The 23,746-nt window shown below is 49.6% G+C and overlaps 1 protein-coding gene across 7 annotated transcripts in view; it reads right to left on the bottom strand.

The window, feature by feature from the left end:
* TNS1 (tensin 1) overlaps window positions 1-23,746 on the bottom strand; it is a 205,251-nt gene that overhangs the window by 158,242 nt on the left and 23,263 nt on the right. For 6 of the 7 annotated variants that reach the window (XM_073807274.1, XM_033859781.2, XM_073807276.1 and 3 more), the window contains one exon: window positions 15,687-15,724. In XM_073807274.1, coding sequence (XP_073663375.1) covers window positions 15,687-15,724 — 38 coding nt within the window. Of the gene's footprint in view, window positions 1-15,686; window positions 15,725-16,749; window positions 17,117-23,746 lie in introns of those variants that run through there. The other variant, XM_073807281.1, reaches the window with a different exon arrangement.

The following is a 23,746-nucleotide window of genomic DNA, read 5'->3' as shown; positions in this document are numbered from 1 at the left end:
GATTCTCACCACACCACCTCCAGGTCAGACTCTCTCCTGGAGCCTCTCCCTGAGTCTGGGTTCAACGCCTGGGTCCCCGTTCTACCACCTTCCTGGCTGTGTGAGCACACTGCTCAACCACCTCAGCCTGTTTCCCCCTCTGTGCCCTGAGGGATTATATTAATGCCTATCTTTTAGTGCTGTTGTGAGGATTAGATTAAATGATCCTGTCCGTGCAGGCATAGAGGATCTTTGTAAGCCAGAGACTAATGGTGGAATTCAAGCCAGTGTGATTTTCGGAGTGCAGGAAAGGGCACTGGAGCTTTTCTGCTGCTCCTCCAATCACACATGACCCACAAGTGAACTTCCTTCCCTGCTTCCTTGAACAGAACCTGGTTTGAACCCAGACACCTGGACACCCTCGCTTGGGTGCCCAGGCCCAGCCGGTGGAAACAGGCCAGGCGGTTAATGTGTGACTCGCTCTGTACTTCACTGTGCCCCAGGACACACAATTCCATCTCCTCCTAATGGCCCCCCGCTAACATCCCACCCGACCTGCCTGCTGCCTGCTGCCAACAATTGGCCAAGTCATTCATCAGCCAGGGGCCAAAACCCTCAGAGAGAGGGAGCAGAGGCCTCGTAGGTCCTGGGCGGGGCAGAGCAGAAAGGAGGACGTGGGGCCAGCAGGTGACAGCAGGAGGCCAAGAGGTGAGCACAGGTGAGGAAATCAATGTGCGGGGAGGGTAATGGAATGTGGGCCATGGTCATTCTTCTGGAGTTGGCCAGGCCTGCTGGCTAGTGGGTTTCTGGGACACTTAGCCGTCTGTTATCCTTGGGTCTCAGAATAATAGAATAAGAGTTATCATCTACTGAGAAAGAGCCCACAGGATTTTACCTACGTTTTCTCTAATCCTCAAACCAACTTTGCAAGGTGGCTGAGACATATCAGTGGCAGCGTTTTTATACCGATGAGGAGACCAGTTTCATAGGTGGAATGATTTGGCCGCTATAACGCAGCTCATGTAAACGGCAGAATCAAGATCCACCTGAGCCCAAGGCCAGAGGGGCTCCAACTCCACCAGGACAGCCAGGCTCCGGCACTGGTTTGGGGCCAGTGGCTTGGAAGGCTCAGAAGGTCAAGACTGAGTCTTGGTCCCCAGGGAGAGCCAAGCAGGAGAGAAGGCCGGGTCTTCAGGAGGCAACTCAGCGCCTTCCCTCAGGACCAGCAGCTTCTCTCAAGCAAAGGCAGACGCCCCAGGAGGGGAAGCCCATCTCTCCCTCGCTCTCCCTGCTCAGCCAGTTCCAGTGGACACTGCAGACCCTCAAGCTAAAAGCCAGAAGCAGCCAGGGAGGCTGGCATGGGCCAGGGGTTCAGGAGTCCCCTCCCTTCCCATGCCACTGACAGAACTCCTAATCTGCCCTCTCCCTGCACCGCAGACCCTGGCCCTCACCAGATCCCTCACGCTCGCTGTTTCTTAGCAGGAAACTGCTGGCCTTTGTTCCCTCCTGCACATTTCACCATGTGTCCTGTTTCAGAGGATTTCCCCCTCCTGTCTCCTTCTCTGGCTCTAATTCTCCAGCTCCCATTTGCCTTTCTCTCCCTGCTCTGGCTTCCCACCCTCCCCTTCCTAACTCCTGCAGTCTCTCAGAAGCAGCAAACCCCCGTGCGATGTTTACACAGCCCCAGAGTCAGAAACGCTGAAAAATATGACCTTTTGGGAGCCACATTCCAGGAAAATGAGAAGCCAGTCGCAGCTCAGTGTCACTTTCTCTCCCAGCCTTAGGTGGGTGTGGGTGTGGGTGTGGGTGTGGGTGTGCACGCACGTGTGCACTGACTGCTTATGACACACTCCAAGTCTACTCAGTAACCCCTGAAGGCCCCGCACTCTGAGAGACGACTCTAGGAAGACTGAGGGGAAGGGAGGATTATTACAACTTCTCAAAATATTTTATAAAGTGGAGATAAAATGGCTTCCCACCCAAGACCTACCTCATCCTTGACCCCCACTGCCAGGGAAGCAGAAGCCGGAGGAACCAGTGGCTTCGTAGGGCCCTGTGCCCAGTGGAGTTGAAATGGGGTCTCCAGGGGCAAACACACGTTAGTCAGGTGCTATCGAGGGACCCCAGCATCAGAATCACTGGGGGTGTTAGACAGTAATGCAGATCCCTGGGCCCAGGCCAAGCCCCACCGAACCAAGGTTGAGGGTGGCAGGAATATGCTTCCTGGGCTCGCCGGGCAAGGCTGAGGCCCACTGACAGGTGATGCAAGGCAATGGTGACCCATGGCTCTTCTCCTTAGAATTCAGAAAACGAGCCTCAGCAGCAGAGAGCAGAGGCTGAAAGTGGAAAAGGAAGTAATGAAAAGTCATCAGGCTTCGGAGCCAGATGCTCAGATCTGAGCTGCCTGCTAGTTTCATGACTGGTGCAAACACTTCACACCTCAGTTTTCTCATTTGAGAGTGTGGCCCATTATATCCGCTTCATGGGTGGTTTTTCAAGGATTCAATGAGATGAGTGTCCGAGTAGCCACCATGCAGAGGATACTCAATAAACAGTGGCTATAAACAAAGTGATTATAATGAAAACCCCTGCGAGTCAGAGAGAAAATAGGTTCTTTGAAAAGGTAAACAAAGTTGATAAGCCTTTAGCAGACCGACCAGGAAAAAAGAGAGACCACGTAAATTACTTGAATCAGAAATGAAAGAGGGGATATTACTACCGACCTTACAGAAATAAAAATTATGAAGGAACACTATGAACAATTGTAGGGCAATAAATTAGATAGCTAAGGTGAGATGGACAAATTCCTAGAAAGACACATTGTACCAAAACTGACTCAAGAAGAAATAGAAAATCTGAATAAACATATAACAAATAAAGAAACTGAATTAACAATCAAAACACTACACAAAGAGAAAAGCCCAGGCCCAGATGACGTCACATGTGAATTCTACCAAACATTTAAAGAATAATCAATATCAACTCTTCACAAACACTTACAAAGTGGAAGAGGAGCAAACACTCATTCTATGAGGCCACTGTTACCTCGATATCAAAACCAGACAAAGACATTATAAGAAAGAGAAAACTAAAGACCAATATTTCTTATGAACAGAGATGCAACAATATACTAGAGACCAAATCCAGCAACATATAATAGTAAGAATTATACATCATGACCAAATGGGATCTATCCCGGGTATGCAAGGTTGTTTCAACACCTGAAACTCAACTACTGCAATATACCATATCAATAGAATAAAAAAACAAAAGCACCACGATCATTTCAACAGATGCAGAAAAAGATGTGACAAAACTCTGATTTAGAAAACATTCAACAGGGACTTCCCTGGTGGTCCAGTGGGTAAGACTCCATGCTCCCAACGCAGGGGGCCTGGGTTCAATTCCTGGTCGGAGAACTAGATCCTGCCTGCATGCCGCAACTAAGAGCCTGCATGCTGCATCTAAGAAGCCCACGTGCTACAACTAAGAAGCCCTCACGCCACAACTAAAGATCCTGCGTGCTGCAACTAAGACCCGGCGCAACCTAAATAAATAAATAAATATTACTTAAAAAAAAAAACACTCAACAAACTAGAAATAGAAGGAAAAGTTCTTAATGTAATAAAGGGCATCTATGAAAAACCCACACCTAACATCATGCGTAATGGTTAAAGACTGCATGCTTTCCCCTAAGATCAAGGACAAGGTGAGGATTTCTGCTCTTGTCATTTCTAGTTCTAGGAGGTTCTAGCCAGGATGAGTCGGCAAAAAAATGAAATAAAAGGCTTTCAGTTTGGAAAGGAAGAAGTAAAACTATCTCCATTCACAGATGAGATGATCTTGTATACAGAAAATCCTACAGAATTCATTTTTAAACTATTGGAATTAACAAATGAGTTCATGAAGGTTGCAGGATAAATCTTCAATATACAAAAATCAATTGTATGGTGATATACGCATGCATATAGCTGATTCACTTTGTTATACAGCAGAAACTAACACAACATGGTAAAGCAATTATACTCCAATAAAAATGTTAAGAAAAATCAATTGTATTTCTATACACTGGCAATGAACAATCTGAAAATGAAATTAAGAAAACAATTCTATTTAAAATAGCAACGAAAAGAATGAAATATTTAGGAATAAATTTAGCCTCCCAAAAGTGTAAAACTTATACTCTGAAAACTACAAAGCAGTATGAAAAGAATTTAAAGAAGATCTAAATTAATGGAAAGATATGCCATGCTCATGGATCAGAAGACTCAACATTGTTAAGATGGCAATACTCCCCAAACTGTTCTACAGGTTCAATTTAATCCCTATTAGAATTTCAGTTAGCTGCTTTGTAGAAAGTGATAGGTTGATCCTAAAATTCAAATGGAAACTCAAAGGACCCAAAATAGGCCAATCTCGAAAAAGAAGAATAAAGTTGGAAGATTCACACTTCGAATTTCAAAACTTACTATAAAACAGTAGTAATCAAAATACTGCGGTACTGGTGTAAGGACAGACATACCCTTATTCCATTCTCAATGGAATACAATTAAGAGTCCAGCAATAAACCTTCACATCTATGGTTAACTGATCTTTGACAAGGTTGCCAAGAGTTTTCAGTGAGGAAAGAGTAGTCTTTTCAACAAATTTCTGGGACAACTGGATAGGCACATGAAAAAGAATGCAGTTGGGCCCTTACCTCATACCATATATAAATACTAACTCAAAGTGGATGAAAGATCTAATGGTAACAGCCAAAACTATAAAACTCAGAAGAAAACATAGGGATAAACATGACTTTGGATTTGACTTTAGCTATGACACCAAAAGCACATATGCCATAACAGAAAAAAATTAGATAAATTGGACTGAATCAAAGTTTAAAACTTGTGTGCTGCAAAGTAAAAAGACAACCCACAGGACAGGGAAAAAACGCCTCAAATCACATATCTGATAAGGGACTTGTATCCTGAACATATGAAGAACTCTTATAACCCAACAATAAAAAGGCAAATAACCTAATTTTTTTTTTCTTTTCTTTTTTTTTTTTTTGCCGTACACAGGCCTCTCACTGCTGTGGCCTCTCCCGTTGCGGAGCACAGGCTCCGGACGCGCAGGCCCAGCAGCCATGGCTCACGGGCCCAGCCACTCCGTGGCACGTGGGATCCTCCCAGACCGGGGCACGAACCCGTGTCCCCTGCATCGGCAGGCGGACTCTCAACCACTGTGCCACCAGGGAAGCCCAATAACCTAATTTTTTAAATAGGCAAAGACATTCCTCCAAAAAAGATATACACATGACTAATAAGCACGTGAAAAGATACTCAACATCATTAGTCACCAGGGAAATCAAATCAAAGCCACCATGAGATATCACTTCGTATCTACCAGGATGGCCATAATCAAAAAGTCAAATAAGTATTGATGGGGATGTACAGAAATCAGAATCTTCATACACTGCTGGTGAGAATACAAAATGATGCAGCTACGTTGTAAGTTGAATTGTGTTCCCCAAAAAAAGATACGTTGAAGTCCCAGTACCTCAGAATGTGACCTTATATGGAAGAAGGGTCTTTATGGAGGTAATCAAGTTAAAATGTGATTATCATGGTGGGCCTTAATCCAATATGACTGGTGTCCTTATAAAAATTTGACACAGAGACAGATAGATACAGAGGAAAGATGATAAGAAGACACACACAGAAAATACCATGTGAAGATAAAAGATTAAAGTGAAGTATCTATAATCCAAGAAACAGCAAAGATTGCCGGCAAACCACTCAAATCTTAGAAGAGGCAAGGTGCGGTTCCCCCTACAGCTTTCAGAGGAACGTGGTCCTGCCAACACCTTGATTTTGGACTTTTAGCCTCCAGAACTGTGGGACAATAAGTTTCTGTGAAGTCAGTTTGTGCTACTTTGCTGCAGCAGACCTAGAAAACTAATACAAGCTACTTTGGAAAACAGGCTGACAGTTCCTCAAAAAGTTAAATACAGAGTTACAACAGGACCCCATAATTCCACACATAGGTACAGATAGATAGATAGATAGATAGATAGATACATAGATAGATAGATAGATAGATAGATAGATACAAGAGAAGTGAAAACATATGTCCACATGAAAACTTGTTCATGAATACTCACGGCAGTATTATGCACAATAACCAAAAGGTGGAAACAACCCAAATGTCCATCAACGGATAAATGGATAAACAAAGTGTGGTATACCCACACAATAGAATATTATTAGGCCATACAAAGGATGTACCTTGAAAACATTATGCTAAGTGAAAGAAGCCAGCCCTGAAGAACATACATTCTATTGTTCCATTTATGTGACGTCTCCAGAATAGAGAAATACATAGAGACAGAAAGCAGATTCGTGTTGCTTAGGGCTGGGGCCGGGGTGCAGGAAGCAGAGGGATTGAGGAGGGACAGTTAAACTGTATGAGGTTTCTTAAATGCTGGAGAGGGTGTGGAGAAAAGGGAACCTTCCTACACTGTTGGTGGGAATGTAAGTTGGTGCAGCCACCATGGAAAACAGTATGGCGGTTCCTCAAAAAACTAAAAATACAGTTGCCACATGATCCAGCAACCCAACTCCTCAGCATATATTCGGACAAAACTCTAATTCAGAAAGATTCATGCACCCCCATGTCCATAGCAGCACTATTCACCATAGCCAAGACATGGAAACAACCTAAATGTCCATCGACAGATGAACGGGTAAAGAAGATGTGGTATACTACTCAACCGTAAAAAAGAACGAAATCATGCTAGTTGCAGCAACATGGATGGACCTAGAGATTATCATACTAAGTGAAGTAAGTCAGAAAGAGAAAGACAAATACCATATGATATCACTTATATGTGGAATCTAAAGTATGACACAAATGAACTTATCTACGAAACAGAAAGACTCACAGACATAGAGAACCCAGCTGTGGTTGCCAAAGGGGAGAGAGGGCTGGGGAGGGATGGACTGGGAGTTTGGGGTTAGCAGATGCAAATTGTTAGATATAGAATGGATAAACAACAAGGTCCTACTGTATAGCATAGGGAACTATCCTCAATATCCTGTGATAAATCATAATGGAAAAGAATATGAAAAAGAATGTATATAAATGTATAACTGAATCACTTTGCTGTACAGCAGAAATAAACAGAACATTGTAAATCAACTAAACTTAATAAAATAATTTTTTTTTAGTGTATGGAGTTTCTTTTTGAGGTGATAAAATGCTCTAACATTGACTGTGGTGATGGTTGCACAACATTGAACCAAAAAACCACTGAAATGTATGCTTTACCTTGGTGGTGCAGTGGTTAAGAATTCGCCTCCCAATGCAGGGGAGCCGGTTCAATCCCTGGTCAGGGAACTAGATCCCCACATGCATGCAGCAACTAAGAGTTTCCATGCCACAACTAAGGAGCCTGCCAGCTGCAACTAAGACGTGGCACAACCAAAAATAAGTAAATTTTTTTAAAAAAGAAATGTATGCTTTAAATGGGTGAATTGTATGGTATGTGAATTACATCTCAAGAAAGTTGTTATTTTTTAAAAAAGAGTAAGAGAGGCCCTTGACCACAGAAAGCACTATTACACACTTGGCACTGTGCTGGGTGCTGACCAAGACAGCAAGGACAGAGGTGGGTCTTCAGAAGCTGCAGACCAGCGGTTCTCAAATTTGGCTGCAAAGGAGACTCACCTGGGAAGCTTTTATTTAAATCAACTTTATGGACATATAATTCATATACAATAAATGCATCCCTTCCTTTTAAGAATATAGTTCAGTGGGCTTCCCCGGTGGCGCAGTGGTTGAGGGTCCGCCTGCCGATGCAGGGGACACGGGTTCATGTCCTGGTCCGGGAAGATCCCACATGCCGCGGAGCGGCTGGGCCCGTGAGCCATGGCCGCTGAGCCTGCGCGTCCGGAGCCTGTGCTCCGCAACGGGAGAGGCCACGACAGTGAGAGGTCCGCGTACCGCCAAAAAAAAAAAAAAAAAAAAAGAATATAGTTCAGTGAGTTTGACAAACCCATACTCTGGGTAACCACCACCACAATCAAGATAAAGAACATCTGTATCACCCAAAAAGTTCCCTCACACTCTTCTGCAGTCAATCTTCCCACCATCCCCCAGCTGCAGGAAAGTACTAATCTGCTTTCTGTCGGGAGAGTTTTGCCTTGTCAAGAATTTCATAAAAATATAACCATCTAGTATGTACTCTTTTGTGTCTGGCTGCTTTCACTAAGCACAGTGTTTTTGAGATTCATCCACGATGCTGTGCGTAACAATAGTTCATTCGTTTTTATCACCACGTAGTATTCCACTGGACCTTTATGACACAGTTTGTCCTTTCACCTGCTGTTGACTATCTGGGTTTTTCCAGTTTGTGAATTGTGAATTCATAGCTATTGTGAATAAAGCTGGTATGAATTTATGGGCAAGCCTTTCAGCGGACATGTTTCCATTTCTCTTGGGTAGATACCTTGGAGCAGAATTGCTGGGTCATAAGGCAAGTGTATGTTTAACTGTATAAGGAATGGTCAAACTGCTTTCCAGAATGGTTGTGCCATTTTACACTCCCACCTATGGTTGCCACTTTCAAAAATCCCAATGCCCAGGTCATGCCCCAAACCAATTAGATCAGAATCCCTGGGGAGGGGGACCCAGGCATCATTATCTTTAAAGCACCCTAGTGATTCTAATGCACAGACAAGGTCTGGAACCCCTGCTACAGATCTCAGGTGCCCTGAGGCAAGCAAACAGCAAAAGACACATTATATTCACCTCCATCTGTTTCCTCATTCTTCCTTGATAGTGGAGAGGGAGAAGAGAAGCAAAACACATGCAAGCATCATCTTGCTTGACACCAGTGCCCTTAGCAAGCTTGGCTGGTCTCTCAGTTCAGATTTTTCCCCACCATGTTTTGTTTTGTTTTGGGGGTTTTTGGCGGCACCGTGTGGCCCAGCATGGCATGTGGGATCTAAGTTCCCCAGCCAGGGATTGAACCCATGCCCCCTGCAGTGGAAGCGTGGAGTCCTAACCACTGGACCGCCAGGGAATTCCCATCTCCCCTCTTTTTCTGAGTTAGAAGAAGGTAGGAGGAATACAAAATGATAAATATTAGCAACACTTTGACCACTTAATTTTGAGCTTGGCATTTTAGCTGGGTTATCATAGAGCCCTACAAAATAGGTACTACTATAATCCTTGTGTTACAGATGAGGAAACTGGGGCTCAGAGAGGTTAAGTACCTTGCCCAGGGTCATGCAGCCAGTTATTATTGTAGTCAGCATTTAAACTCAACAGTCTGTCTCCAAGGCCAAAGAACTTAAGCACTCCACTAGGCTCAGAGCAACGGATGGGTCTTGGAACCATGAACCTCCTCCCACTACCCTGCTATCCTGGTAGCAGGAGAATACAACAGGCCTCCAACACAATTGTGAAGGGAGGCTGCAGGTGTGTTTATGAGAGAGTGGGAGAGTGATGTATAATGTGACTGAAAGATGGGGGTTAATTATGGGATTTCCTTTCCTTTCAAGCTTAAAGGATGGGATTTAAACCCCTCTGGTACAGGGGAGGAGACCAACTCATTGCTGCAGCCTCCCCCCTTCACCCCCCTCACCCCTCCCCCCTCCCGGTGCTGAGGGCAGGGAGGCGCCAGGGCTGGGAAGAGGGCAGGAGAACTAAAGGAAGCGAGGTGACAAGGGGCTGCCCGGAGGCTGAGGTGTGGGCCTGGGCAATCTGCCTGCCCTGCATCTACCTGGTCCTTTCATCTAACTCTTATCTGACATGGAATAGACAGCTAGCATTTTGCTGGAAGGAGCCGCCCTTGTCAGCTGGGACTGCTATTTCAAACAAGGGGGCAAGTCAGGAGTGAAAAAAGGGTTTCTCAGACACGTATCAGGATGAAGGGAAACTGGGTGTGGGCTGCGCAGGAACTCTCTGTATTATCTTTGCAAATTTTCTGTAAATCGAAAGCCAGCCTAAAATGTAAAGTCTCCTTTAAAATAATAAATAAATACACAAATGAATAAGATGTATCTGGAGGTTGTAGAACCCTATAGCAGGCAAGCGAGGAGAAAAGCAAAACAGAAGAAAATCTGCTGTGTATATACACACTGTGCACATGCTCAAATAAAAGTGGAAGACAAATCCTGGGCCATTCATTTTAAATCCTCAATAGGAGAAACAATTGGGGACAGATAAGGACCCCTATGAGACTTAAGGGTGGGGACTAAGGGAGGCTTAGAATTTGCTCCCTTCAAGAGATTTAGGGGGACAGCTGGAGAGTGGGGCTCCCATGAACTACGCTGAGTTGCCAGTGCCTGTACCAGCCCCTTCTCTCTATTTGTCTCTGTTTCTCCGGCTTGCTCTCAGACTCACCTCCCTTCTCACCTGCTCCCCACCATTTATCCCAGGGCAGTGCCAGAAAGCCACTGGCACTAAGGTGCCCTTAGCCAAGTTGGTTACCGTCCCTGGGCCTCAACATTGGGTCTCTAAAATGGGACTCCCAGGAGCCCTGCCCACCTCCCAGGACTGAGAAGGTCAGGGAAAATGTTTTGTGTATTACAAAGTTCAGTGTAGACACAGGTGATTAAATGTTCACAGCCAGTCTGCTCACAGTAGCCCCAAACTGGAGATAACCCAAATGGCAATCATCAGTGGAATAGATAAATAAATTGGGGTTTATTCACATACTGGAATACAACACAGCAATAAAAAAAGAAGGAACCCCTGCAACCCACCAGAACACAGATGAGCCTCCCAGAGATAACGCTAAGTGAAATAAGCCAGACACAAAAGTAAACATACTGCATGATTCAATTTATATGAAGTTCATAAACAGGCAAAACTAATCTCTGATGGTATAAGTAAGACTAGCAATTACCTTTGGGGGATATTGGTTGGAGGGGAGCAAAAAGGCTGCTTCTGGAGTGCCGGAAATGTTCTAGATCTTGATCTGGTTCATATATATGTACAAATCTATCAATCTGTATACTTGGCGGTATGTGAGTTACACCCCAACTAGACAGTGTAAACGCCTATATTTATTATTTGGGAGCATCTTTTTTTTTCTTTTTTTTGGCCACACCATGCGGCTTTGGGGATCTTAGTTCCTTGACCAGGGATTGAACCCGGGCGCACGGCAGTGAAAGCGCCGAGTCCTAACCACCGAACTGCCAGGGAATTCCCTATATGGAGCATCTTTGTGTTAGGAGGTAGGAGAACTTTTTGAAGGAGAATTTTTAAATGGTTTTTCTGCTCCTTCTTTCCTGCTCTCATCCACCCCCTCAGCCTCTCCCTATATAGGAACTTCTTGTTTCTCAACATTCCTTTATTCCACTCCTTTACTTCTTCACTGGAACCTCTACTACAGGCCAGGCCCTGTTCTAGAAGCCGAGGGCGCAACGTACCTCTCAACAGTCCCAAGTGCAATGAACATGTATTTAACATCTGGTCTGAGCTGAGCACTAAGGGCCCTCCTCTACCAGCACTGAGCATTTTCTCTCAAGCAGGTCCAAGTGGCAAAGAACGAGGCACAGAATATCTGGGCTCCTTTCTAGTTTCACCTATGGTTCCAAGAAAGAAGATGCCTACTACGTGTCAATGTGCATTTAATCCTCTATAATCCAGCTCACACAGCTGGAAGGCAGCAGGGTAGAGTTCAAACCCAGGTACGTCTGATTCCCATGCCCCTGCCCTTCCCACCGCTCTCGAGACCTCCCGAGAGCCCGATCAGTTTTGCTCTCTCCCTGGAACTCTGTGGTCGATCAGTTTTGCTCTCTCCCTGGAACTCTGTGGTCGTCAGCCTCCAAATGGTCCCAGTGATTCTCGCCTCCAGGTATTCATGTCTTTATAGGCCCCTGCCACACTCAATGGGGCTGACTTGGGTGACGAACAGCATATTGTAGAAATACTGTTTGTCTTCCAAGGCCAGGCTATAAAAGCCATGGGGCTTCTGCCTCGCTCTTTCTTGAATCACTCACTTGGAGGCAGCCAGGCGCCATGTTATGAGGACACTCAAGCAGTCCTATGGAGATGGCTGTGTGTCAAGAAACTGACACCTCCCGCCAAAAGCCAGCCCCAACTTGCTAGCCACGTGAATGAACCATCTTAGAAGGAGATCCCCCAGCCCGTCAGGCCTTCAGATGACATTAGCCCCACCTGACATCCTGACTGCCCCCCCACGAGAGACCCCAGCCCAGAACCGGCCAGCTAAGCCACTCCCAAATTTCTGACGCACAGAAACTGTGTGTTGCTGCTTTAAGTTACTAAATTTGGGGGTAGTTTGTTACATCGTATTGTAGCGTATAAATCATAGAGCCCCTCTCAGAGCCATGGGTTCATGAGGCAGCAACAGTCTAGAAGGAGGCATGTTTAGGCATCTAGAACCAGCCACTTACCAGAGGGGTGGCCAGAGCGAGCTGAATTTGAGAGGACAGGAGAGGATCAATACCAGCAAGAAATCCCCAGTGTGTGGGAAAAGAACTGTGAAATAAGAGACCAAGCAAAGCAGAAGTCCTGGCACCCTCTTCCCCAGAGATTTCCCACACTCTTCATCTACCTCAGTAAACAGAACCACGTGTACCCGGTGACTCTGGCCAAAAACGTGGGAGTTATCCTTGAGCCCATTCTCACTCTCACACCCAACATCCCATCCCATCCACAGCCAGGCTCTGGGCTCTACCCCAGAATGCATCCCAGGCCTGGTCCCTTCTCACCATCTTTCTGGCAAGCGCCATGGACTAAGCCGCCAGCGTCTCTCACCTGGACATCAGCTGCCTCCTGACCCACCTGCCCGCTCCTACACTTCTGCCTGCTCAAGGTCAGAGTGGCCTTCTCCAAGTGGAGATCAGATCATGCCTCACGCTTAGGACCCGCCAGTGCTCACTCCTCTCCAGCCACACGGCCTTCTTCCAAGCGTGACAAGCTCACCTCACCTCGGGTGCACTGGCTCTTTCCATCTCTCGAATCATCATGTAACATCACTGGAGTCTCCTCGCACACAATACTTCCTTGGAGGAGTTGTCCTGGGCCACTCAGCCTAATCATTCTCTAACCCCCGCTCTAGCTCGATGCCCTCATAACTTGTTTGCCTATTTATGGTCCGTCTCCCCTGTGAGAATGTCAGTCCCATGAGGGCAGAGGCCTTCTCTGTCTTGTTCACCTACAACAGTGTCTGGCATACGGAAAGAGCTCAAAAAACATTGGTTTAATGAATCCCTTCTAGAGGCAGGGGGATGGATGAGGTGATCTCCAAGTTGATCTGGTTATAAAATCCAGGGTACAGAGCTCTGCTGTGTGGTCTGGGGCTCACATCACCCTTTCCCGGCAGGAGGAAAAGGCAGGGCATTAGCAAGATCTGTAGTTTTAGGGGAGAGACTTGCCAGGTGGGTGGAGCTCACACCCCCAGTGGGTACCGTTTCCTATAGAGGAAAATCCTATAAAAAGCCCCATTTGTCTGTCTGGCCACTGCCCTGCCACGCCACCTCTCCCCTCCGGGTTAGCCTCATTGGCTGGGCAGAGCAGGGCTGCTGCAGCCTGGTGTATTCTGAGCCCCCAGCGTATGTGAGAACTGCCAAGCAGAGTACGCCTCCCAGAAGCCATCTTTGTCATCTCTCTGCGTCCACACAGGAGGCAGCTGTACAGCAAGGAGCCATCTTCTGTCGCACCTCTCAGCCTCTCTGGGCCCCCTTTCACCCTACTCAGGCCTTCACTGGACATTCATCACCTATCCTCTCTGACTCTATCCACTACTGCAAGAGATGGAAGGCAAAGGGGGAAAGGCAGGTAAGCATCAAGGAATGTCTGCCCCTAGGCAAGAGGGACATTTTAGAAGGAAGCGCAAAGGCCCAGGGACAGAAATGGGTGAGGAATTATACTGTGAGACATTGGGAAAGTCAATCAACCTTTGGGTGCCTCGGTTTATCTGTAAAACAACGAGATCTTTAGGCCTGTTTTATGCTCTGGTAGAATTAAAAGAATAAAATCAGATAACGCATTGAAGTGTTTTCTAAGGCCTACAGCACTGTACAAATGTCCATTGTTATTAAGAGAAACAGGTGCAGGAAGGGGGGGGGTTGATTGGGGAGGAGCAAGAACACCGGAAGGTTCTGGGGTTAAAGGTGGAAAAACTCTGCTCTGGATGAAGAGAACAAGGTGGGAGATGCAGGGAGAGGCAGAAACTCACTTCCCACCCAGAGAAGAAAAGGCTGAGGTTGTCAGGAAAGCAGAAGACAACAGAAGGGGCAGAAACTGTCCAGGTGGCAGAAACAAGCCAGGCCTTTTGCACGCCTGCCGGGACAGCCCTCCAACCTGGAGTTTCCAGATGGAGAGACCCCTCCCCTACCCCACAGCAAGGCTGTGTACTCTGCTTGAGCAAGGTCACCCAGGAGGAAGTGGATCCCCTCAGAGAGGCCTACTCCATCAGCACCTTTCTCCAATGTAACTCTCCGCCCTCAGAGCTACCAATTGATAATAATCAATTACCTGTTATGTTTTTGAGCACCTATTGTGTGTCAGGCACTGTGCTGGGCACGTCACACACATTATCCCATCTCATCCTCATAATAACCTTTTCTTACTCCGATATCCTTGAGAATGAAACAGAGGCTCAGAGAGGTTACATGACTTGCCCAAGGTCACCCAGCTAATAAGAAGCAGAGCATGAGATGCACCAGACACTGGGCCTCAACTCCTCAAAGCTCCTTTTTGAAGCATCCTCCCCCTTCCTTCCATTCACTGAACTCCTTCCTGAAAGATTAAGTGTGAACAGCAAAGGCAGGGGTTAGAGGGCAGGGAGGATATTAACAATAATGGGGACAGTGCGTAGACTGGCTGCACATGAAAGGTTGAGGCAGAGCACTTCCACCTCCAGAAAGCTGAACGCATCTGACGGAACAATTTCCTTCCCAAGTCATCCATCAAAATCCATCCTGGTGTCATCCCCACCCCCACCCCCATTACTCCAAGGCTGCCACCAGGTGATCACTCTTCTGCAAAAGCATGAGAGGATGCAGCAAGGGACCAGCCAACCTGGCCAGCCAGGACCCAGCAATTCCTCTGGTCTTTCTTTCCTCCTGTTTTCCTCTCCCACTAAGACAAGCCAGGAAACACTGATGGGGAAACTGAGCACCGAAGTGGGATCCCGCCAATGAAGAGAGTGGACAGTCGCTCAAGGAGGTTCCAGACCCAGCGCGACGCTGACCTCTGACCTTTTTCCACCTCACCCCCACTCCCCCTACCTATCCCCTTCTCCGCCCTCGGGGTCCTATGCCTGTGGCACTATCCCGCGTTTTTCTAGGCTGGCCAAATCCGGCCAACTAGAGCTCTGCGCGGCCCAAGGGGGAATTGAAATGCATCCCTCTCCGCCTTCATACATTCACTCCCCTTGAGAACTAGGTGGAAATACCTTCAAAGGCCCTTCTCCAGGAGCTCGATCCCCGCCAGCCACCCCCAATAGCCGCCGAGCCTGCGCATCGCGCCCCCATCCCCCTCGCCGCCCCCGCCCCCGGCCCTCGCCTTCACCTTGACCTGAGCCAGCTCCGGGGCCCAGAAGCTTTGCATAAACAAAGAGAGAAGGAGGGGACGATCAGGGCACCGCCCCCGGCCCGCCGGCGCCCCCGCTCCAGTCCCGTGACCCCTAGCCCGTCCCGTCCTCAAGCCCCCCGCGGGGCCAGCGGCCCGCAGCCCCTTACCTTGGCCTGGCATTTCCGATGACAGGAGAAGCTGCAGACTGCAAGAGGGCGAGACACAGAAAGAAAGTTTAGCCGCGAGGTATGAAATGGAAACTCCGGCGAAATCTCCTCCCACCCCCGCCCGCAATCCGCGCTCGGGAGGGAAGGAGAGACGGAGGGAAGGAGGGACGGAGAGAGGAGGGGGCGGGGGGCTGCCGCAGCTCCCCGGGGCCTGAGGGGCGAGAACGCCCGGGACTGCGAACCCGCGGGCCGAGGAGGCGCCTAGACCACGTTGCCAGAGCCCCTCGGGCGGCCGCGGGAAGTTGGGAGGAGCGAGGGGAGAGGAGGGGAACCGACTCCGCCGCTGGATCCTTGCAGAGGGCAGAGGTGGCCCGGACCCAGGGTCCTTGTCAGCCGAGCTAGGAATAAGGGGACCTTCTCCCCTTACACGCCCTGCAGGCAGCTGGCACCCGGGAACCACGATCACACTCACTTCCCCCAGGAGAGACACACAGACCCAATTTATGGTCCAGGAGAGGCCCGCGCGCGCGCGCACACACACACATACACACACACACACACACACACACACACACACACACACACACACACACACACACACACACACACACACACACACACACACACACCAATAACCACTTACACCCATACACTCAGCCATACCTGCACACATAGCCAGCCTTGCACACCCACTCACAAGCTCAAGGAGAAACCTCTGACTGGGGGCGGGGCGGGGGCGGGGGGAGCCGCACACACAATTTCATGGGAGATCCTCGGAGTACAGCCTGTACACAGACGTGTGGGCACAGATTCACAAACTTTATGTGTTGAAACACACGTGAGTTGAAACACACACACACACACACACACACACACACACACACACACACACACACACACACACACACACACACACACACATACACACACACGACTTGCTCTGCCCTCCCACTACCAGAAGCTGGAATCAAATTTCCTGTGGGGTTCCCTCAGCCTGGAATGTCCCAGCCTGCCCACCCTAACCCCAGGGCCCTCCACCCAGGATTTGGTGAGCCCCTCTCACCAGGTCCCGAAGATGGGTGAGGGGTCTCCTGAGCTGAGTTCCTGCGCTGACTTGGGCTGCGGAGGCAGGTGGGTCAGGGGCGCCGGTTAGGGAACAGGGAGCCACCCTGACGGTGAATCCTCACAGCCCCGGACCACAGTCGGCTGCCCTGCCTCCTGGATCTACAGTTACCCAACCCCTTTCCAACCACGAGCCAACCAGATCCCCAGCAGAACGCAGAAGGGAGACTGAGGCACAGCTGAAGGCCCAGAGCCGCCAAAAGAGGCTCCCAGGCACCCCACACGAAGGCTTCTGCTTTGTCGGTGGGAGTAGGGGTCGGGGGGAAGCTGGGAGGCACACCAGCTGGAGTCTGGGGTGTGACCTTGGCCAGCCCTTGTTCTCCAGCACCTAGTTCTGGCCCCAGCGCAGCCTGTGGTTCAGCCCGTGATGCGCAAGGCTTTCCTGACCCCACCAGCCGCACGGCCCGGGGGCTTCTCCGCCCCAGCCACCCACGTCAGGTCAGACCCACCCATCAAGCCTTTCTGCTTCTCCCTCTGCCCCACCCCCCCCCAACCCCAGGCAACGCCCCTGCAGAGGGTGTTTCCACTCTGACGCTGGCAGCCTGCCTAGCCCCACCCCCACGCCTTCTTTTCTGGCCTAGGAATGTGGAATTGAGAAAGCCTCTGGCCATGTGGCCTGAGCTTTGAAGGCCCTTCCAGTCAGGCAGGCGCCCCACTGGGCCACTGCCTCCAAACCAAGGGACTTTTCCTCTTCCTCTGCTAATCAAATGCCAGGTCTTCAAGAATAAGGCCTGGGCCCCTCCTCTGGAGGCCTCTCTCACTCTTCCCTCCTCCTTGAAGGCATCACCACAGAGTGCCATTTCCTGCACCATCTTGGTTCCTACACTGTGGGCTCCTTCAAGGAAGGGACCTCCTGGCTCTCTCTCTCTCTCTCTCTCTCTCTCACACACACAAACACACACACACACACACACACACACACACACACACACACGCGTGCGAGAGAGAGAGAGAGAGAGAGAGAGAGAGAGAGAGAGAGAGAGAGAGAGAGAGAGAGAGAGAGAGAAGGAGGGAGGGAGGGAGGGAGGGAGGGAGGGAGAGAGAGAGAGAGAGAGAAATACAGTGCCTGGTACGTAGTAGAGGCTTAATAAATGTTTGCTGAGTTGACCTGAAGATCTCCCCTGGAGTTTATGTGCACCCCCATTTAATCATCCCCCCCACTCAGTCTTTTCCTGAACCATAACCCTCCCCACAGCGTCTCATAGTCAATCCATAAGGCACCCCTAAGTGTTCACTCCAGGCCTCCCAACCCCACTCTAGACACTGGGAGCACCGTGAGAGCCAGGACTCCATCTTTCTTCGGCATCAGACTTCATACTCCTGACGTTCACAGAGTGCATCAAAACTTTCCTACCTCAGGGCCTTTGCACTTGCTGTTCTGGCTGCCTGGAAAGCTCTCCCTCACTCCATCTCTCCATTGTTCACCAAGCCACATCCTTCTTCTACTTCTAGAATCCACTGAGAGCCATCTCTTCAAAGAGGCTTTCCCTGACCACCCAAATTACAGTAGGCTCCCCATTATTCTTTCTCAGCAGCACCCTGATAAAATCCTCTTAGCACAGCTCACAGTCTGAACTCATCTGGGGTAATTCCTGCTCACTTACATATAGTATATCTCCCCACACCAGACGGATGACGGCAGGGAACATGCCTGTCTCATTCACACTGTATCCCCAGCAGCTAGAACAGTGTCTGCTCCAAGCGCACAGCACCAAACAGCACCTCTGTGCAAATCAGAAGTCCCAACCTCTGGGCAGACCAGCCCACTGGACACTGACTATACTGTCTTTGTGGGAATGGCAAGAAGATGCTCGTTCTCCAGGAGGACCCAGCCCTGTACCTGGACGCATGGCTTGGTGAGCAAAATGTGGACCGATTCCAGTGCTCTCTCGGGCAGGCACTCTTGGCAGTGAATGGCCTGCAGGGCAGGCCTGCCTGTCACACAGTGGACAGACACTCAATAAATGCCCTTGAATGGAGGGCAGATGGGGAAATCATTGGGCAACTGCAGTACAATGTGCTGAGTTCTCCCTACGTGCTGGAATGCAGAGAGCTTGTCCTTGAAAGCTCTAGAGTGGGGAGCAAAGGAATAGACCTCCCCCAGCCCCCAGCCCCCAGCTCAAAAGACAAAAGCTCAGCAAACTGAATTCAAGTGGCAGGTTCCAAGCAGCGCAGGCGTTGTCAAGCCCCCACAAATGAACTTTTGCACTTTCAGAAGCACCTGCTCCCAACCCCAGGGAAACCCTCTTGCCCTGAGTCCCCTCCCGGGAAGGCTCCTTTACAATCTCAGTCACCTGTCTCAGGTATTCTCCCATAGGGCAGTATTTCCTTCTCTCTAACCTGCATCCCTCCTGCTGTAATTTGAAATATGCCGTTTAGCTGGCTTCTCACTTCTCAGACCACTGGCACGTTCAAATGTGTCACAGAAAGGTAAACTGCGGCAGCCAGCCTCCAAGGCGGCCCCCAGTGTGTCTCGCCTCCTGGTATGCTCACCCTTCTGCAGTCCCCTCCCACAATGAACTGGTTTATATACCAACTGGATATTATAGAAAAGATGGTATATGACTTCTGAAGCTAAGTCATCAAAGGCACTGGTGGCTTCAGCCTTTGTCTCCTGGATCACTCGGTCTAGGGGAAGCCAGTTACCATGTCATGAGGACACTCAAGCAGCCCAATACAGAGGTCCATGTAATGAACACCTGCCACCAGCCAGCACAAAGTTGACTGGCGCACAACTGAACCACCTTGGAAGCGTATCTTCCACCACTGTCAGGCCTTCAGATGACTACAGCCCCAGCTACCTTGACTGCAACTTCATGAGACACCCAGAGTCCGAACCACCCAGTTACGTGGATGAATCCCCACTCATGAATCCCTGACCCACAGAAACTATGTGAGAGAATAATTCTGTACTTGTTTTAAACTGCTAAGTTTTAGAGTAATTTGTTATGCAGCTACAGCTAACTAATACAGAAACCAGAGCACAGGATCCCTCAGAAAGCAAGAGGCCAAAGGCTGATGCTGCGAACAAAGACCAGAGGCCCTCCCCTGGGTCCTTCCTTGCTCCCTGGGTACCTGCATATTCCTCTCTGTAACTCCTTCTTCCCGTTCCTTACCCTATCAAGCAATTAGTCATCCAAAGAGGCTGCTGAATCCCAACCTTCCTCCCACACCACTGCACCAGTTCAGACCAGTTATCCTTCCCTGGGCCCCCTCTCCCCACCAGCCTTCTCTCCTTTCAATCCACAGAGTCACAGGCCATTCTCAAGTACAAACTGATCACACTGTACCCCTGCTTAGACCCTCTGTCTAGCTCCTCAACACACTTATAAGGCCCTACATGGCCTAGTCTTGCCTCTACCTCCAGCCACTGCCACTAAAGAGATCTGTTCCTGCCCCACCAAACTCCCCACACAGACTTCGCGTCTACAAGGTTCAGGTCTGGAATGGTGAGCTCATATACATCCTTCAAGGCCCAGTTCAAAATGTCCCTCCCTGGATAATTCAAAGATGGTCCCTCTCTCCTCTGTGCTCCAAGAATCCTCAGCCCACAACGCTTGGAAAGTGCTTGTCACCTTGGAGGACTAAGTATTCCTTTATTATTGGTTCTCCCCCACATTCAACTGCTTTAAGACAGAAAGGGAGGTCCTGTTCAACTTTGCAGCTTTGTATCCTGCCCCATCCCCTAGCACTAGGTCTGGCATAGATGGGCTCAATAAACGTATAGTAAATTTCAAACTGGAAGGATTCTCCCCAGCCTAAACCCCTGGAACCAGGACTGACACTCTGGGGCAACAGAAAAGACACAAGTGAGGGTCAGGGAGCCTGGCTCTTCAGCTCCACCCCCTGCTGGGAGAAGGCAGGTGGGGACCATAGTCAGTCTTCCCAAGTGCTTCAGGACAAATACCACCTATGATCAAGCCTAGTGGGAGCACTAAAGGAGTTAACTGATCCTTCATCCATTCGTCCATGGGTCCTGCTCTCCACCTACCCACTTACCTACCTGGCTTCATGTACATTGGCTCTCAGCTCAGATGCAGGTCACACACCAGCTCTGTGATCTGGGACAAGTTACTTAACCACTCTAAGCCTTCATCCCTTCATCTCGAAAATGGGGGTAATAATAGCATCTACATCACAGAGTTGTGAGAATTAAATGAGTTAATATACGTGGCCAGCCCAGAGTACATTCTGTATAAGGATTAGCTATATCAGCCGCATCTCCATCACCTTCGTGATTGTTATTATATGGAAGAGCCCCGAGTCAGGAGAGCTGGGTTCTAGTCCTGACTGCTATCAGAGCTGTGTGACCTGAAGCAAGTCACTCCCCTCTCTGAGTCTCAGACTCCTGCTCAGAAAATAAGGCAGCCAACTGGCAGCCTCCAGGGTAGATTGGGCCTGCACGCTTGTCTTCATTAACCGGCTCAGTGGTTAAGTCACAAAGGCAAGAATTCTTCTCTTAGTTGGAGTGCCTTCCAGCAGAGCAGCTCTCTCCGGATCCCTGGGGCCCCCACCAGGGCCTGCTGTCCACACTCACTTGCCTGCTTTTTTCTGAAGGCCCTTGCATTTCCGACCCCTGGAACAGATGGTCTGCAAGCTCTCTTCCAGCTGTGAGAGTGTGTGTATAACCCCAGCCAGTCCCTCCATCATAGTCACCACCCACCACTTCCTCCCCACAACCAACAAAGGGGGGAACCCAGGTTCCAACCCTGAAAACATCCCAAACGCTGTTGAGGAAACACCCGGTTGACAGGGATGCCCACTCCACAGGGTACCATTTCTCGTTGCGGGGGAACGAGGGCAGGAAAACTCCAGCCTCCCCCTCCTGGCATCCCTCAGATGCCTGAGTCCTCCCTGGACACACATCTCATGATCCACCCCACCTGAGAAGACGATGGCCTTCCCTAGCTCCCACGGAAGGCTAGTGACCCTGCAAGATGAAGCCCCCTGGGGAGGGACCCTGTCAAACCAAAACTCCATGGAGCCCAGGAGCCCCACCTCAGCCCACGGGTGTCAACACTGCCCCCTCACAGCAGGGCCAGGCCAGCGGCCTGAGACGGAGGAGAAAGCACCATAGAGGGGAGGGGTCTGTAGGTTACCTGCAGGGGTGGGGCACTGCACCCCAACCCCAGCCCTTGGCCAACTCCTGCCTTGCTGGGCTGCCTGGACTCTCTCCTGGGGTGGCTTCCTGCCTCTCGGGAACACAGGAAGCCACATTGTTGGGATCTAAATGGCCTTTTCCTCCTGGCCTCGGGTCGGAAAATGAGCGCATAGCCTCGGTGTGCACCTGACCCCGGCGATAACTGCCTGCATGCGCGGCCGGCCTCCGCTCCTTCCCCAGCTGGCAGAGACCTGCTCAGCCGCCCACCTGCCCACCAGGCCTCGCCGCCCTTCCCTGCCTTGCTTACTTCCGTAGCCTGGCCTGGAGGCATATGATGGTTTATATTAGGTGCCAACTTGGCTAGTCCATGGTACCCAGAGATTTGTTTAACATTCTTCTAGATGTTTCTGTGAATGGTTTGTTTTTTTGGATGAGATGAACATTTAAATCAGTTGATTCTGAGTAAAGCACATTCCCTGCCCTATGTGGGTGGGCCCCGTCCAATCAGTTGAAGGCCTGAACAACAAAGACTGATCTCCCCAGGCAAGAAGGCATTCTGCCAGCTTTTGGACTTGAACTGCAACTCTTCCCTGGGTCTCCAACCTGACCGTCTGCCCTGCAGATTTTGGACTTGCCAAGTCTCTACAATCATGTGAGCCAGTTCCTTATAATGAATATCTGTCTATCTATCTACCTACTTACCTATCTATCCTGTTGTCCTGTTTCTCTGGAGAACCCTAATGCAAGGTGACTCCGGGGCTGGTCGCGGGGGAGTGGGTATGGGGCGGCTCTGAAGTTGAAGCACGAAGAAACCTTCCAGGTCATCCCATCCAGTGGTTTTCAAGCTCTTGTTTTGGCAGCCAAAATCCTGATGCAGCTGGACTCTTACATGGAATCTCAGTGATATTGGTTGGCACTTACTGAACGCTTGTTATGTGCCAGGATCTGTTCTGAGCACTTTACATATATTATCTCAGGCAATCCCCACGGTAGCCCAAGGCGGGAGGTTTGCCGTGTGTCCCGTTTTAAAGGCGAGGCAACTAAGGCAGAGAAAGGTGAAACAGTCTGCCTCAGTTCTCACTGGTAAGAGCTGGGATTTGAATCTAGGATGTCTGAGCCAAGTGCAAGACCCCCACACCATCCTGCTTCCTGATATATTTAACTCCTAAAACCAGAGCCGCTCTGATTAAAGTGGGCAGGGGTTCCAGGGCCCCAGGTCCTTAAGCCTGCCCTTGGGTTTCCCCCTTTTTCCTACCCCCTCGGGCCCCTAAAGAACCCTACAGCTCCTTTGGAATATGGTTAAGAACCTCTGATCTAGTCCAACCCCTCATTTAGAGAACCAGGAAAACCAGGCCCAGAGAGGTTAATTGTCTCACCCAAGGTCACACAACCACGCAGGGGGAAGCCAGGACTGGAAAACAGCATCTTCCCACCCTACCAGGCTGCTTCCAGTGACTCCAAGAAGGGAGTGACTCAGACACAGGGTAGAAGCTGGGATCCCCAGTAAAGAGAAAGCTCCCTGAAACAAGGTTTCCCCAAATCCAACCAGTGAGGGCTTCTAGATAGACTTCTCCCATTAAGGCACGTTTCCACCCTGGGGAAACTGCAGGTAACTGCCCCCACCTTCCAAGCTGACCAGAAACATTAAGAAGGGGAGTACTCTAAGTCTGGGCCCCAATCCAGATCCAGATGGCAGGCCTTGGGCCCTTGAGCTGGCATTCTGGTCTCTTCCCTTGGGTTTCAGCCTGGTGGGAGGCTAGGGCCCTTGGGCAAGGCCCTAGACTCCCTAGAGCACTGCTCCCAGAGACCTGTGGGAAACCCTCTGTTTGAACTGAAG

Source organism: Tursiops truncatus, chromosome 7 (assembly GCF_011762595.2).
Source record: "Tursiops truncatus isolate mTurTru1 chromosome 7, mTurTru1.mat.Y, whole genome shotgun sequence".
Lineage (NCBI taxonomy): Eukaryota > Metazoa > Chordata > Mammalia > Artiodactyla > Delphinidae > Tursiops > Tursiops truncatus.
Note: the sequence above shows the minus strand (reverse complement) of the source record. Positions and strands in the feature narration are given on the sequence as shown.